The sequence below is a fragment of the Curcuma longa genome, chromosome 8 (genome assembly GCF_044706935.1).
Source record: "Curcuma longa cultivar G26 ecotype Majalengka, Jawa Barat chromosome 8, ITB_CL_G26_1.1, whole genome shotgun sequence".
NCBI classification, from domain to species: domain Eukaryota; kingdom Viridiplantae; phylum Streptophyta; class Magnoliopsida; order Zingiberales; family Zingiberaceae; genus Curcuma; species Curcuma longa.
In genome coordinates, this window is record NC_133868.1 from 6,738,831 (window position 1) to 6,755,983 (window position 17,153).

General features: G+C 38.0%; 3 protein-coding genes across 3 annotated transcripts; all 3 read right to left on the reverse strand.

The window, feature by feature from the left end:
- Positions 1 to 243: 243 nt before the first annotated feature.
- Positions 244 to 3,901, reverse strand: LOC141833503 (phytosulfokine receptor 1-like). The gene has a single exon (XM_074720966.1). The coding sequence runs from the start codon at positions 3,643 to 3,645 to the stop codon at positions 442 to 444; it is 3,204 nt and encodes a 1,067-aa protein (XP_074577067.1). The 5' UTR covers positions 3,646 to 3,901; the 3' UTR covers positions 244 to 441.
- A 3,892-nt stretch (positions 3,902 to 7,793) lies between these two features.
- LOC141833658 (remorin-like) lies at positions 7,794 to 11,070 on the reverse strand. Its single transcript, XM_074721140.1, has 5 exons — positions 10,966 to 11,070; positions 10,289 to 10,336; positions 10,086 to 10,173; positions 8,755 to 8,836; positions 7,794 to 8,209 (listed from the first exon to the last, which is right to left on the reverse strand). The coding sequence occupies exons 1-5, from the start codon at positions 11,063 to 11,065 to the stop codon at positions 8,009 to 8,011; spliced, it is 519 nt and encodes a 172-aa protein (XP_074577241.1). The 5' UTR covers positions 11,066 to 11,070; the 3' UTR covers positions 7,794 to 8,008.
- Positions 11,071 to 15,416: 4,346 nt separating this feature from the next.
- Positions 15,417 to 16,349, reverse strand: LOC141833507 (protein RGF1 INDUCIBLE TRANSCRIPTION FACTOR 1-like). The gene is made up of 3 exons (XM_074720969.1): positions 16,146 to 16,349; positions 15,804 to 16,055; positions 15,417 to 15,686 (listed from the first exon to the last, which is right to left on the reverse strand). Exons 1-3 carry the CDS (start codon positions 16,347 to 16,349, stop codon positions 15,426 to 15,428), a joined length of 717 nt encoding a protein of 238 aa, XP_074577070.1. The 3' UTR covers positions 15,417 to 15,425.
- Between the last annotated feature and the right edge of the window lie 804 nt (positions 16,350 to 17,153).

Genomic DNA, 17,153 nt, shown 5'->3' on the forward strand with positions numbered 1-17,153 from the left:
AGAGGTCAATAAGAAGTAGAGACGATAGATAATAAATCAAATAATTTATATTTATTTAATTAAATGGTTCACTATTCTACCTTAGAAAAATCTAAGAAATTAAATATATAGATATTTAGATTTCTCTTAGCTAAAATTTGGATTTAGAAAAATAATTACTAAATATATACATAAGTTTAAGATTAATTTATAATATTGATCTGTGAGTCTGAGACAATCAAAAGAAGGAAGTTTCTAAGCATATCTATTAGAGAAAAGCAGAAATAGTTACAGACTGAGATGAATAGTTTAAAGACTGCAACTTTTACATACTTGTCCTGTTACTTACAGCAACCTTCTTCTCATGTAAAAGAAAGAAAACAAAAGAACCACCAAGCATTGAAGACCTGTGTGTATTGCTCTGGAGCTCAGGTGAACAAAGAGTCTTCTGTTTCTCTATCATCAGCATTGAGTTACCTTATCGACTTTATCGTTGAGAGGGATGTCTTCAAGCCATGCCAGTAATTCATGGGTTGATGGTCTAAGTTTAGGCGAGTCACTCACACAAAGGCATGCAATTTCCAGCATCTTCAACATATGAACCTTGTCATCCCTGATGTGTAAACATGAATCGAAAACTTCAGCTTCCCTTTTGTCCTTCTTCATCTGGAGCACCCAGGGCACCATGTCCCTGCTGCGGAATGGCCGGCACATGTCTACCGGCCTCCGACCGGTGAGTAGCTCGAGAAGCACGACTCCGAAGCTGTAGACATCACCCTTAAAAGTAGCAACCGGAGATTGGGCATACTCAGGAGGGATGTAGCCCAGAGTTCCGACCAGATCAGTCGTGACATGAGTCTGATGAGGTAAAATAAGCCTAGCTAGACCCAAGTCCGCCAAATGTGCTTCGAAATCCTCATCGAGAAGAATGTTACTCGACTTGATATCACGGTGAAGTATGTGTGGATCGCAGGACTGATGCAGATAGGCCAACCCTTTTGCTGCTCCTTGGGCAATCTGCAGCCTTCTTCCCCAGTCCAACATCGAGCCTCCTTCGATCTTCTCGTGGAGCCAGTAATCCAAGCTCCCGTTCTCCATGTACGAGTAGATCAGCAATCTATCGCTCCCGTATTTGCAGTATCCTTGCAGCAAAACAAGGTTCTGATGCTGTGCTCTGGAAAGAGTTTCGACCTCAGCTTGGAATTCCCTCTCCATCTGGAAGAAGTCGCCGGAAAGCCGCTTGATGGCTACCTTCCGTCCGTCGGGCAGAGTGGCTTTGTAGACCAGGCCAAATCCTCCGCAACCGATGATACAGGCCTGACTGAAATTGTCGGTAGACTTGAGTATGTCGTCGATGCTCAGCTCCTTGTTATCTTTATGGAACAAAATAACCAGACTGCAACCGGCTGCATCTGAGCTTTCATCGGCATGCGCCACCACCTTCGCGTTGTCTTCGTGTCTTGCTGAATTTCTTAGCACGATCCAGCAGACAGCAGCCGCCAGCAATACCGCCCCGACTCCGATTCCTGCTGCGATTCCTATCACCGCAGCTTTCTTGTGTCCGCCTCCCTTTGATGGTTGGGAATCTCTTGGGTGGCATGGTGACAGGTGAAAACCGCAGAGACCGGGGTTGCCTTCGAAGTCAGAGCTTAGGAACGTCAAGAACTGGCCTCCGGTTGGGACTGATCCAACCAAATGGTTGTATGAGACATCAAATCTCGACAAGAAACTAAGAATGGTGAGAGAGTTGGGTATGCTTCCAGTTAGATCATTGTGTGACAAATCTAAGCTCTCTAAGCTTGTCATGCCTGAAAGCTGCGCTGGTATACTCCCGGAAAGTTTGTTCCAACTCAAGTCCAGCACATGGAGCTCTGCAAGGTTTCCGAATCCAGGCAAAATTTGCCCAACGAGCATGTTATCACCCAGTATCATTGATGGAGGAAAGCTACTGACCTGATTGTATTGTAAGCCATTGTTGCTAGAATTCCTCTTGATATAGAATGGAAAGATCTCCGTTGAGGCAGCTTGCAGCGACTTACATCCAGCTATCAGGCACTTCATTTGCCCCAAGCTTTCAGGAAGCTCGCCGGCGAGTGAATTATTCGACAGGTCCAAGTAAAAGAGGTTGTCCAGGTTTCCGAGCCATGCAGGAATTGTACCAGATAAGTGGTTCCAGGAGATGTCCAGAACCCTCAGTTGGATCAAATTCGCCAACCATGGAGGGACAGAGCCTCTAAGATTACAATTTGCAATCACAAGTAGCTCCATCTTCGCAAAACCTTGGATTCCGTCTACTGGCATCGTTTCACCATCTCGGAAGTTATTTGTCAAGACTAAACTGGAAAGGTTGGGGCAATTCTGAAGGATTTGCAAAGCCGACGCTATGTTGGAGAAGTTGTTGCCGGTGAGAGACAGGTCGGAAAGTGAAGTGAAGCCACTAAAGCTCGGCGGAATTTCACCGATAAGCTTGTTTCTGGCAAGATTGATGGTCTTGAGTTGCGCACACTGGGGAAGTTTGTCGGGGATGGAGCCAGAGAAAGAATTTGTACCAAAATCGAAGAGGGTTAAGCTTTTCATTGCAGTGCAATTGATGTCGATCGTGCCACTAAGGAAGTTTTTATTGAGATTGAGAACCCTAAGGGAAGATAAGTTTGACAAGGAAGGGGGCAAACTGCCCACAAATTTGTTGGACTGAGCGTTAAAGGATTCTAGCTTCGTGAGGCTGCCAAAGATATCGGGGATGGAGCCGGAAAAGTTGTTAAATGAAAGATCGACTTCAACAAGGTTTGGGAGATTACCGATGTTTGTGCTCAAATTGCCGGCGAACTCGTTTCCTTGAAGAAATAGGTGCGTCAGGGATGCCATGTTGAACAAATCATCAGGAAGCTCTCCACTGAGGTGATTCTCACTGAGGGAGAGCTCAGTGAGGGAGCTGCAAATACCGAGACCACTCGGAACGCCGCCGGTGAAGTTGTTCATGGAGAAGCGGAGAACTTGTAAATTGGATGAGGAATTGCAGATAGCTGGGTTTATAGGACCATTGAACACGTTGCCGGCGAGGTTCAAGAAGGTGAGGTTGCTGGAGCCGACGAGGACCGGGTGGATGCCGATGAAGAGATTGTTAGATATGTCGAACACCTTGATCGCCGGAAGGCTCAAATTGGAGGGAATCTCTCCCTTGAGCTGATTCGCGCTGAGATTGAGGGACTCCAGCAGCGTCAATTGGAGCAGCGCAGCAGGAACCGATCCGTTCAGGGAATTGGAGGAAAGGTCGAGCTTTCTCAGTTGACCTAGCCCGGCCAAGGAAGGAGGCAAGAAGCCGCGCAAGCTCCTGTTGCTAAGATCCAATTCAACGACCCTCCTGGAGGAGAGGGTCGTATCTCCGCAGCGCACTCCGGCCCAGGCGCAGCAATCGGAGGAGGAGACGTTCCGGCTCCACCCTAGCTTAGCCAGATCGAGGTCATCAAATCCCAGCAGCGCGCGGAGATCACTGGACTCGCAAGTCTGGTTCTGCGAGACCGCCAAGCGGGATAGCATCGCGCAGGAGAGCAAGAACAAGAAACAGCATCGGCCCGCCGCCGCCGCCGCCGCGCCGCCTCCACTCGGCATAAAAGCCCCCGGGTAGGTAAGCGCGGCGAAGAAGACAGTAAAGGAGAGTCTTTTCATGCTCAAAATCCAATTTTGGTACCGCCCATCCAGGATTTCGTGTCCCCCTTCGCTCCCTACTGGAATCTGGCCGGAGAAGGTCAACTCCGCCGGAGCAGCCTAGGCAAGGAAGAAGAAGAAGAAGAAAAAGAGGAAGATCCAAGAGCGCGGAGACTCGGCGATAGAGAAACTGGTTTTGACTTTTCTTCTTTGTACTAATTCTACTCTTCCCTTTTCTGTCGTTGTTATCGTCTGGAACGCTGCTGCGACTGCAAAGATCAACAGCCTAATCGACGCAAATAATTCCATGGAAGAGAAAGCTTGGTGCTTTTTTGGCATTTAATAAAGAGGATTTAGTTGAAAGATTGAAGCGGCTGGAAGAAATTGGGAAAGAGCGAGACAGTTGACCAGAGCAACATTAAGAAAGTCAAACGTCAGAAGGGGGACGGCGAAATTAAGGCAGCCAATGCTTTGTATATTATTAAACTGCTAATAAACTCTCAACAAGTTGAGAATAACTTTGAATTCTAATTTATACGATGAGATTATTGAAAGACTTTTTTGAATTGAAAACAATTTCACATTTAATATAAAAATTAATAAGGAATACAACCCTGGCGTTAGTAAATGACCAAGGATTATAAATTATTCATTAATTAAATTAATAAATAAGATACTTGTTGTTAAAAGTGATACATCATATCACACATATTAGGAAGGAAATAATGATGAATGAGAGAAAAGTTTTCTAATTTTAAAGGACAATCCAATCTCATTTAAGAATTTATTAATTATATACAGTTATTTTTAAGTTATATATTAATAATTTTATTATTGTACTAAGATTCTCGGGTCTTTTCTAACTTTATTTTTTAAAAATAAATTTAATATATTTTTATTTTTTAGATTATTTAATAAATGAAGAAATTAAAATAAAAATTGTAAATTTCCTAAAACTAGAGTGTTCGTTGTATTTGACAAAAATATAAGGTAACATTTGAGAAATTCAAAAAGGGAGTAAAAATTATATGGGTCATTTGGAAAATCTACCTTTATTCAAAATAAGTTTTTATTAATAATAATGTTGATTTGAATAGATTAGTACTTATTTATTATTATAAATTTATCAAATAATTGTGAATAATATATATTAATCTAGATATAATAAATCAAATCTATTTATTTTAATAAATAATAGAAAATATTAATTGAAATGAAATTATTATATTTATAACTTTAGCACAAGTGGATATAGAAGCCTAGCGTTTTTTTTTTTTTACAAATTTTAATAGTCATTTGAGGGTAAAAGATAGAAATGAACAAATTATTTGTAAATCCAAATATTTCACTTGTATGATCATTTGGCCACACGAAAATTTTTTACAAACCACCATGGTAAATCAAAAAGCACTCGCGAATGCCCATTCTGGTCTGCATTCTCTAGCCTTCTTCTCATTGGAGGAAAAATCTAGCCGTGCATCACAACTAAGACTTGAACCCTGAATGCCTAATTATATGTTGGAAGGTCTAACTATTGCATCAACCTGAGGGCCAAATGAACAACATCCATGTGACAATAGATGAAGACGATCACCCCGAGTGCCTCTTAATGTCAACCACACATGAATAAATTATAGTGACCGAGCGACCTCTTCAAGTGAAAGAGATTTTATTTCTCGAGAGAGAAATTGTTCTTTTAAAGATTCGATCTTTGACAATCTACCACCCGAATATCAAATCGGCCAACATCCATGATCATTATGAACGATGTTGATTGGTCACAATTAGACATTAGTGGTACGGGCATGATCCATTATATAAGATTCGACCATAGAAGGTTAAAATAAAGATTAGATATGATTCCATTTTGATCGATAGATGTAATCATCTAGAATTTCTCTACCGATTGAGGGTCGTGAATATATAGGATGATCACCACGCTACTAATATCTTTCTCTCTTTTACGTCTTTGGTCAAACTTGTTTACTTCTTTAACATTATTTTCGAAATAAAATTAGAATTATATGACTAAATATATGATGAGGCCAAAAAAAGATACATCAATTAATTTACAATTCGGCAAAATGAATTGCCACATTCTACAAAGCAAAGATAAAGAGAAAAAGTAGCAGCAGCATCTTCCCCACCACTATCTTCTGATACACACACTACCACACATTGGATGATGCATGAGATAGACAGACGACATTCACTCATGTCTCTCCAACTAAAGAGAAGGAAAACAAACAAACAGAAAGAGAGAGAAGTTTATACAAGTCAAGGCATGGCACAAGTAAACAATAACCAAACTAAACAAATGCCATGCTTATTCAAGCAATCAGAGTTAGGAAGTTTCAAGCTTTGACTTCAGTTTTGTTTAGGTGAAAATGTCCATGGTCAATAAACTATGGCCCTATAAACTATGACTTTCTGAGGTTTTAATATCTCCAACTTGAATTTCTTAATTATAACTCAGCACTGAATTATTTCTTTTCTTTTTCTCAAACAGAAAAAAAAAAGAGTATGATGTCAATCTGAATGGGACTTATCAAATATATATTTGATATTTTCTACCTTCTTTCTGATAATCAAAAGTTAGAATTTAGTAAACGATTTTCAAATGAGATAGATATATCTTGGAGCTAGCTAGATCAGTTTCTAGTATGTATAAGTTATATTTTGATTTTATCCGATAGGTAATTAAGAAAATTATACACTTTAGGATGAGAGATGGATGTGGTTGACTAACTTGAAAAAGGAGTTTTATTTTAATAAAAATGCCATCATCTAAGAGGGAGAGAGACCTGATTCTTCAGTTATTTTCGCCCTCCCACTCATAATTAAGCTCCATTATTGCAACAATGACTTAATGTGAAGTGGAAACTTAAAGAGATAAGCTTTCATTATGAAAACATATCACTATAGTTCATGATATCATGCTGGTTCAATTGTTTTTTTGAGTAAAAAAGCAAAAGAATACCATCTTTAAGTTGACTTTAATATTGATAAGCATTAGATCTTTTTAAATACTAATCAATCCATTTAAACTGGGTTCCAGTTTGCTTAATTACAGATACTGACTTCCTAAAACTGCTTTTATTCCTAAATCAAAGGCTAATGCCTAACAACTCAAGTCCCTAAAATGCTTGCTGATGAAACTGGTTTCAGGCAACAAGATTACGCACAGCACAGAGGTCTGAAAAAAGTGGTAAGTTATCATAGTTGACATGAAGAAATTCTCACTAGCTCAATATATATATATATCATCATCTTCCTTTTTTTATTTTTTAATCCAAGTGTGTTTCCAGTGGTGGCACAATTAGGTTTTATTTGATTAAAATTTACAAAGCTAAATCATAGTGTTGAGGAGGATGAATATTAAATTGTAATGGTGGATTAAAAAGTGAGTGAAGTGGAGTTTATGCCTAGGGCATGATGGAACCCCTGGATGCACCTGCTTGCCTGCCATTGCATCAGTTTAATCATGGCACCAAAACTCAAGTCCTGATAGAATATGGACTAGTGGTTTTCTGCACATATATATACTGGTCAGTGGTCCAAATTGATATGATTCACTTCATATTTGGCTATGAAAATAAGAAAAAGCACACAAGGTTGAATGAATGAAGTGGGATTTCCTGGCTACCCACTTTCAAAAGCTAACGTATAGTAGATGAATTCAGGTTCTTGGTGCAGTACTGAGCCAATGCCAAAAGCTTAATCTTTTAGCTGCAGGAGATCGACTTGAGTTTACTCACTGTGAATTAATCATCATCACAAGAGGGCCTTAATCGATAAAAACCATATGACAATTGTTGGTGAGGAGCTTCTCATGAATGTTCATGAGCCGATCAGCTTTTCTTGGTGCATTCATGTTCTGATTCCTAGAATCAGAAGAATGCTCCGTTACCATTCTTATGTTTAGCTTGCAGGAATTGTGCAAGTAACAGATAGGGAATAATTAACTTCTAAAGACCAAAATATTCCTACGACTAATAACTTGCTTTGGGGCACGGTTCAACAAAGAAAGATAGGAAGGAAGGAAGAAAGAAAGAAAGAAAGAAGCTGAATTGAACAATTTACTTGATCTTTCGTCACATCTTGTACATTGCCTAGTTTTGTTCCTTTTGCTCAAAGAACGTACTGCTGATGATTGGAAAGTCCCCAAACATAAATATCATAAAGAATTACAGAGACACAAAATACAGTATTTTTGAAGAATTTCAAAGACAAGAAGAATTGGAGTTGTAAATTAAACACCTCTCATTTTCTTACAATGATACAAGCTGAAGTCCTCAATAACACACCATAAGATAGAAAGCATGCATGAAGGAGGAACATCTCTTGAATAAGATAACACCTTGTTACTAGCTAGCTCCATTTCTCATGAGCTGAAGCAGCTACAACCTTGCTTTGGTATCTGCCCTGTGGCACGATATTTTGCCACACTTTCTTCTGCCTTCAATAGCTCTTCACCGCGCAGAGCTTCAGTCGTTGCTCTCTTCTCTTCCGCTGCTTTGTGGATCATAGCAATTTTGTTTTTCATTTTCTCAGCATATTCTGCCTTCTTGTTCTCTAATTTTTCCTGTCCATACAGTGTTGGAGCAATTATACACGCATCCATTATAAAATGAAGAGTTCCTAAAACAGTTGAGCATCAAAAGCCTTTTTTTCAATAACTACATAAATTCTAAGTTTCCTAATATTGCAAGAGTAAGAAAATGCCTATTAGAGTGAGAACAAAATGATGTGTTTACTACATTCAGAGAAACCCGCAGATAAAATATGTAATCGGGAAAACTAGAAATCTACATGAAGGCCACTAATTTATGAATGAGGTAGATGATCTTCCCTCGCTTAACTCAAGCATTTCTAAACAAAGACTTAGACAAGTAAATTAAGGTTCAAGATTCTATCAGCTTGAATGAATTTGGATACTATTGTTGTTAGTATGTCTCCACCTTTTATTTTATTTATTTATTTTTCAAGTTTGTATCAAGCAGCTCCTACTTAATGCCATAAAAATTTACATGTTTGTCACTTTTAGGCATTCTCAGTTTAAGCATCCTCATGTCTCTGACCCTAACAAGAGTAAGGACAATTGAATGACAAGGACAGGAAGCTATTTACCTCCATCTTTTTCAGCTCTGCTTCATAATCTGCTTTCTTCGAGTTCTCCCATGACGTTATAGCTGACAACTTCTTTTGAGATCTATTTTGACATTTTAATGATCAGTTGTGAAGAGTTCTACAAATTTTCCTCTGAGAATTGACCTTCTTTCCAGGTCTATTACGTTTTCTCAAGAGTTGCAATTCTAAGTATCCAATAGGTAACTGAAGAAAAGAAAATAAGTTGGAAAATCAAATGGGATATTCCCAGACTGCTCAAAATGTGGTAGGAACACATATTTCATCCAAGGTTTGTATTTAGGCAGTAGTATATGGTCAAACAACTACATAGAGAATATGTGATTCAGATTAAAAGATAATTAAAGATTACCTATATTGATAAAAACGTTTAACATATGTATAACAAATATACCTCAAGCTCTCTACTCAATAATTCAGCAAAATACATGATCATAACAAACTATATTAAAGAGTCTAGAACATATCGTTTATATAATGTGCATATAATTGAACACATACCACACGGTGTTTAAAATAACACCAACAAGTTAGCACACCAAAATACTTAACAATACCAACAATTACCACACCAAGAAACTTAACGATGCAACTGTTCCATAATTACAAAGACTAATATTCTGTTAGAAAAAAGTGAATGGAAAAGAGGTAGAAGGGAAGAAGGAGACTTCATTGTGAATGAGACTTTAGTCCCATAGTTTCAAGACTTAATAGTTGGTGTATATTATTGCACAAGCATGTATGTTGTGAACCAATGCATGGGGAGGGGTTTTCTCTCATGCATGGATGTGTAGGGGTAGAAAAAGTTATAGCAAAAAGATCTCCATCCACTTGCCTTTCCCCTACTCAGGTCCCTCGAGATGAGATGATACCTAGATACCCCAGTTCTATATCACAAAGTAGGATGAAGGCAATTGATAATTAGGATTTTTATTCGATTTACTTCAATCAAAATTGGTTCAAATGAGCCACTTTCTCTGTTTACTTGATGTCGGCATATAAGACCAACCAAAAATGAGCTCGGAAGCCAATTGGTCCTGCATATTGATTGAAGCCAACGACATATGCAAAGTGGTCACTTGCCACATACTCCTAGGTGGTCCCTTATTCTTATAATATTTCCTCAAATTATTATTACTCTTAAAATTATACAATCCGTGTTTTCAGTTTCACAATTGAAGCACAATAGATGCGTCTGCAGAATTTGATCAGAAACAACCCTTTGAGACGATCAATGGCAAACTTGGAAACCATCAGCCAAACAAGAAAGTTACAAAATTTAAACTTACAAACAACAAGCAGCAAGATCTTACTTGTTTTCAGCTTTAGCTTTCTCACCTTCCTCCCATGCCTTGATGATGGACAATTTCTTTTCAGTCTCCACCTGTGCCAAAGCAATATCTGAACATGCAAAGGCAAGGAGTTTCTTATCAAAATTCCAGAATATACAGCAGCAAAAAAGGGAAAACAAACAAAAATAAATAAATAAAGATAAAAAAAATTTCCTGATCCTCACCTCTATCAATTGACTTTAGCACACTTTTTTTCTCTTCTGCAGGAGGATCTGAAAAATACAACCCACAACCTCAATATCAAGAGTATTTTAGTTTCTACAACAAGTTGATCGCCATTTTATCACTCCTTTGTACGCAAAAATTATATTAGAGTTTGTAGTTTCGCCTGAACACCTGAAACTCTACTTCGTCTTACTATTTACACAACCAATCATAAGATCGCGAGTAATGTTTCCAATTCCCTCACGGGCGGGGTCAGCTGGTCAGGGCGCGGATGCTTGCAGTTGAAGGTGTGCGGTTCGAGGGCTCATGGTTGCATTTGCGATAACATCAATCTGTGCCATGTTTCCAATTCCCTCGGATCAGTCCCGCATTCACCGTGATTTACTCCCCTCATACTTGTGGGGCCGAGGTGGGGAGCCGCTAGGTTGGCGGTTCCAACCTTGCAGTTAATGTACATGTAATTAGTTTTATCCAGAATAATCTCCTGCTTTCATGTCAACAAGATAGATGAAAAAAATGAAAAATCAAAATAAAATACAGCCAAAAGGAAAGGACAAAGTTTCTCCTGTCGATGGAAGTCCGAAAAATTCCTCTTCAGGCCATATCGATAGCAAACTATTCATGGAGAAAAGAATCCACAACATATCCAGTAGATAATCCAAGGAACAGCGCTTACTCTCCACAACTAGGAGGGCTTTGGTATCGTCCGGCTTCTCCTCCCTCGGCGGCGGCGGAGGAGGATCTGCCAAAATCTGCGTCTTTTTCTCTTCGGCCATTCTCTATCTCTCTGCTGCTGCTGCTGCTGCTGCTGCTGCTGCTGTAGAAACAACTCGACGAAGAAGATAAATAGACCACAGTAGTAAGCTCGTGGGTCATCGACATTCGGCCCCATAAAAACTTCTGAACGGGATCGGATCCTCCGTCCATTTTAACCACAACAAGATCGAGCCGTTTGTTTTCATCGTCATTCACAGGGCCGCTTTTTGGGAGTCAACTGACAGGTGAAGCCCGCGCGCACAACTTTCCGCCCACCTTTTAGTTGACGTTTCTACCTCGATTCCATTGGACAAAAGCTCTCACATGAGTGGACCCACACTAGCATTGCCATAGAAGAAAGGGTGTTTTTGTCGGTAAAGCGTATCGGTGCGGGCACGGCAGGCAACGGCGCCTTCCCTCGACGTATTTCATTCTCATTAAGGATAAATTAGGGTTGCAAAGAAAGTCCGATTAAATTAAAATTATTTAAAATTAACTAAATTATTAAGTAACATTTAAATTAAGTATATTTTTTGATTTTAGATTATTTTAATTATTTATTTGAAGCTTTTATATTTTTAATTTTTAATTTTAGGAATAATAGTTGTAGAACGATGAATAATCTATAATTAAAATTTTTAAATATTTAAAATTTATTTTTGAAAAAGATGAAAAGTTGATAAAAATATCTTACTTACAGTATAATTAAATGGATGGTTGAAATAGAAAAGCACAGTGTCACGTGGTGTTTGTGATCATAATTTAAGGATAAATTTTATAAAATGATAATTAAATATATTATATTATATGTTAAACGATAATTTATTAAATCATATAGTTAAAATTCGGAAAAATCCATGTAAGTTTTAAAATTACCAAATCACCTATTCGATATCCATTTTGCTCCTCCGCATTCGCTCACATACTTGTCGAATAGATTGCTATAGTATAGCAATAGGTTAAAAAATATTTTATTAGAAATTGATTTAAAAAATTTTATGATAAAAAATTCATTATTCTTATATGAATTGATATTTAAAAGTACGAATACATCCATGAGAACTATCAGAACATATTTCAGCAAAAGTGGAATCCGCAAACCCAGCGGCTCCACACGGTCGACTCCACCACCATATGTGAGAAGGTAAATTGAGAAGCTATAGTTGGTTACAACGGAGGACGGATTGCCTCGGCTTCGTCGAGATTCGACTCTTGCCTACTTCAATAACCCTGCTCCGTCGTAACCAACTCAACTATGCCCCAAGAGCAACTATCAGAGCACATAGGTCCTAGTTCCATGTTATTCCAAATTCTCTATATCCATCAATAATTTTTCGTCAAAACTGATTAATAGATCTTAGCTATTCAAAAAATTAAAAAAATATATATCTTCAAAAAGAATGGAGTCCAAAGATCGCAATTATGGTGTTGATCAGTGAGTATCATCGTCATATCATTTCTAGTAAGCTTCCGATGTCATTTCTCATGCCTAATTCGTATTTAAAAAAATTACTGCTCTCAATACTGTATATCATATTTATATTTAAGGGCATATATACATTTAGGGGTACTGTCCAACATTATAATTGGGATAATTGGATTCCCATGTTTCTTAATTTTTTAAATTACTAAAAGGCTCATCAATCGGTTTAGTCCAAAAGTAATTGACGGACCTAAAGACCTTAGAATGACATAGAACAAGTACCTATGTGCTCAGGCAGTACTCCGAAATATTTTTATGCCCTCAAATGCCAATATGATACACAATAGTAAGAGCATTGATTTTTTTAACACGAATCGGACACTAGAAATGATGTTGGAAGCTCATTATAAGTGATACGGCGGATAATACTCATTGATCGATACCACAATTGAGATTCTTGGATTCCCATCTTCCTGAAGATATAATATTTTTAATTTTTTGAATGACTAAGGTTCATTAGTCTATTTTGTCCAAAATGATTGACGGATCTAGAGACGAATGACATGGAAAAAGGATTTATGTACTCGGATAGTGATCTTGAATGTATCCATACCCTCAAATACAATGTGATACACACTATTTAGAGCAATGATTTTTTTGAACATGAATTGAACATGAGAAATGATATCGGAAGTTCATTATAAATGATACTACGATGATGCTCATTGATCGATACCACAATTGAGCTTCTAAAAATATAAATTTTTTTATTTTTTGAAAAATTCGTCCAAAATAGTTGAAGGATCTAGAGATCTCAAAATGATATGGAATAATGACTTTGAATGTATCCATACCTTCAAATATCAACATGATACACATTATTCAAAGCAATGATTTTTTGAACACTAATCGAGCATGAAAAATGATATTAGAAGCTCATTATAAATAATATGACAATGATACTACAATTGAGATCCTTGAACTGTTTTCTTTCTAAAGATTTTTTTTTTTGAATGATTAAGGTCTATAGTCGATTTCGTTCAAAAGTAGATGTTAGACCTAGAGAGCTCAGACGTAGAATTATATTCTATATAGTTGAGCAATTTTTTTGAATATATTCATGCCCTCAAATATTAATTTGATGAACCACGAATTTATGATCATAACTGACTTTTAATTGATTTAAATTTTTTTTTAATCAATTGCTATATTATAGTAATTAATTAAAGTTACTAATCATGATCACATAAGCATATGGAATCGATTGCTATACTATAACAATCAATTCAGCGAATATGTGAACAAATATAGAGGGGCAAAATGGATATCATGTACTTAATTTTGTAATTTTGAAACTTATATAATTTGGATATTACATAATTTTAACTATGTCATTTAACAAATTATTATTAAATTGAATATTAAACTATAAAATGAATGCATGAATAAAAAATCGAGTCGTAGAAATTGAAAATATCAAGATGAATATATAAATATATGATGATGAAGATATAAGAATTAAACATATTAAAAAAAAATTAAGATAGCACATGCCGAAGGAAAATTCGAAAAGACACTTTCAGATAACATAACATGAATACGTACTCGGCCATCACTAAATATCTTAATTAAGTAACGCTAGAACGTAACAAATACACACGTTGAATCTAGAAAAAGAGTTATGCATCATAGCATTTGCATAAATATTCCTTGTTTATTATAATCATTTTTTATATTTTAATTCTAGGAAATTATTGTTCTCTAAAAGCTTGCCCACTATATCTATTAAATAAGGTGAGGAGTATTTTTACCGGCCCTTGTCGGCGGAGCTTATCTGTCAGCATCTGTCCTCTGCACAAAATAATAACCGATATTTTTATTATTCTTTCTTCAATAAAACAAATTAAACGATTTTATATTATTTTATGAAATATGAAATTTATCAATTTATACTTTAAACCGACGACATATTAACGAGTGCAAGAGACAATCAACTAATTGGATGCTCAAGGTGAGATGAGTACTAACGAGGAAATTAAGCAACCTTAACATCTAATTATTTACGTAAATGAAATGGTTGAGTAGATTAAATAAGTAAATAAAGAACCGAGTGACTCTAATGAGTTAAGACAGATCAATCTAAGTGAGCAATGGGCAATAGAGTAAGCAAACTAAAGAAATCAAATGGATCGAGATCGATGGCATGATCATATTGGTGAGATGAAAACCTCAAACACTTATTATATAAATCTATGTCGCAACAACCAACACTCTTACATATATATAAGAACGACATAACAATCATGTCAAGACTAATTTAAGATCAAGATGATATTCAATTATTGGTGAAAGATGATGCATGAGTAAGAAGGGAGTTTGATGATATAATATGATATGATAAAAGAGTAAACAAGTTATAGTGCAATTTCTAATTACAATCCTCTAGTGTAATCTTTTCCCATACCCCAAATAACATTTGGGAACAAAGACGAATATATATATACTATATATAATTCAAATAATAATTAATAACATATTAAATTTGACATTTTAAAAAATAAAGTTCGGATTTTACAGTAATTTATAATAATCATAAATAATAATTTTCATAATATTTTTATGGATTTAAATTTTATAAATTCACAAGAGATGTATTTCATAAAAATATAATGAAATTCAGATTTGAAATCTTATAATAAACTTATTATGGAAAATAGAATTTTTACAAAGTTCAGATTTTAAAGCAGTTTATAATAAAAATATAAACACCAATATAGTTCTCATAATGTTTTTTATGAATTTAGATTCTATAAAATAAGTTATTGATTTCATAAAAATTTAGTAGGAAATTCATATTTATAATTGTTTTATAATATTCATTATAAAAATAGATTCAATTGTTGATGTATTATAATAATAGTAATTTGCCTGTAAATTTTACAGGGGAAGCAGGCTAATTAGGAGGCGAAGGGGGCGCGCCGGGGGATGCCCTTCCGCCTCCGCGAAAATGCCGGCGGTGGCGGAAGGGAAGCAGGGCTACGGTCTTCGTGTCCTGTTTCCTCGCGCGATCCGCTGCCCCGCCTCCCTCTCCGGCTGGGCTTACTCTCTCCAGCCGCTTCCGCATTCGACGATGACTCCTCGCGGCGGCCTTCGGCCTCCTCGTCGTCGTCAGGGGTGAGCACGAAGGTCGCGTCGCCGTTTCGCTTTATCCCCGCCAACTACATTTCGTTATTTCCCGATGGCCGGGCCGTCGATTAATTTTGCATCGCTTGGATCGCAAGCGCGAATCAATCGCGATGATCGAAGAGGGGAGTAGTAGTTGCAGTAGTACTAACCTTGCAGCCGAGGGAGCAGAAGCGGAAGGGATCGAGGAGGGCGCGGGCGCAGATCTCGCATATGTAGGGGGTGGAGGAGGAGGAAGAGGAGGCGCCGCCGACGCCGCCCCGCCCGCCGCCGCGCGGCTGCGGACGCTCGTTGAGGAAGAGCACCTGCGCGCTGTTGATGACGTAGGTCTGGACGCCGCGGATGTCCAATACGTTTCGGATCTCCGCCACCCGCACCACGTCGTGGTACGACGACCGCCGTATCTGCCGCCGTCAACAGTACACCCACCATCGGCACCGACATTGCACAAAACGAAAAGGGAAAATAAAACCAAAGGCAGGGGGTCCGCCGACCTGGATGACGTTGTGGCCGGAGTGAAGATCGGTGCGGCAGTATAAACAGAAGGAGGAAGCGGAGTCGCCACAGTCGAGGCAGAACATGTTGCGTTCGCTGCGGGGGGCGTCGGGGTGGACAGGGCAAGCAGCGAAGAAGTGGGTGGAGAGCAGGGTCTCAAGCCACGGAGGCACCAGCGACGCCGCCACCCGCCTCATCAACATCGCCGCCCCGGATGCCCCCGACCAGTGCCGTTTCGGCGAGACGGCGGCGGAGCTCCACCGGCGATAAAAGGGGGAAAAAGCGATACTTTCAAACTCCGCGACGCAAACAACCAACAACGAAGCTAGAATTTTAACGTGATTTTCTTAATAATTATAAGATAGGAAACAGAAACCACTGCAACATCATCCCGACACGTGTTACAACAAACAAAAGTCGCTTGAGAGTTATTGCCTGCGTGCACTGCCCATTGGAGACGATCCGAGATGGGTCACACGTGGCGTGACGTATGACCACCGGCGCTCGCACAGCCGCGAATGGACGTGCTTATTAACAAAAATGTTCCGCTGGTTTTTAATTTCGCAATAGAAAATAAAATTTATTTATTTTCTATTCTTCAAATAAAAAAATACACAATGAAATTAATTACGTTTTAGTCTAAACGCAAAAAAAATGCCAACAATATATTAATAGAAAACAGAACTCGATGCGGGAAAACTAATGGGAAGAAATGGCGATTAGTGTGGGACGGAAGATCCAACGAAGAAGAATAATAAAATGAGCCTACGACACCTAAAACCATATCCTAATTGCATGCGTAATCATGTGCTTATTGAAAGTGAAAAATCAAAACCAAATTGCCAATGTCTGCAAATGGAAGATGACAAAGGTTAGTTGCCAAGCCAATTTCTTATATCTTCAAGCTTTACTTTAAAACAAAGATCCAACTGAACAGGGGACAGTGCAGCATGGAAAGAAAATCAGGTGAACTCAACAGGGGACAGAGCAGCATGAAACTGCCTCAT

What these genes read in the sequence shown, in the direction of transcription:
- LOC141833503 (XM_074720966.1), bottom strand. Translation starts at nt 3,645, where the DNA reads ATGAAAAGACTCTCCTTTACTGTCTTCTTCGCCGCGCTTACCTACCCG.
- LOC141833658 (XM_074721140.1), bottom strand. Translation starts at nt 11,065, where the DNA reads ATGGCCGAAGAGAAAAAGACGCAGATTTTGGCAGATCCTCCTCCGCCG. An exon ending in AGCCCTCCTAGTTGTGGAGA is followed by an intron (nt 10,337 to 10,965) that starts GTAAGCGCTGTT and finishes TGTATTTTTCAG; the next exon opens with ATCCTCCTGCAGAAGAGAAA. An exon ending in AAAGCTAAAGCTGAAAACAA is followed by an intron (nt 8,837 to 10,085) that starts GTAAGATCTTGC and finishes ATGTCAAAATAG; the next exon opens with ATCTCAAAAGAAGTTGTCAG.
- LOC141833507 (XM_074720969.1), bottom strand. Translation starts at nt 16,349, where the DNA reads ATGTTGATGAGGCGGGTGGCGGCGTCGCTGGTGCCTCCGTGGCTTGAG. An exon ending in CCGGCCACAACGTCATCCAG is followed by an intron (nt 16,056 to 16,145) that starts GTCGGCGGACCC and finishes TGACGGCGGCAG; the next exon opens with ATACGGCGGTCGTCGTACCA. An exon ending in TCTGCTCCCTCGGCTGCAAG is followed by an intron (nt 15,687 to 15,803) that starts GTTAGTACTACT and finishes AACGAAATGTAG; the next exon opens with TTGGCGGGGATAAAGCGAAA.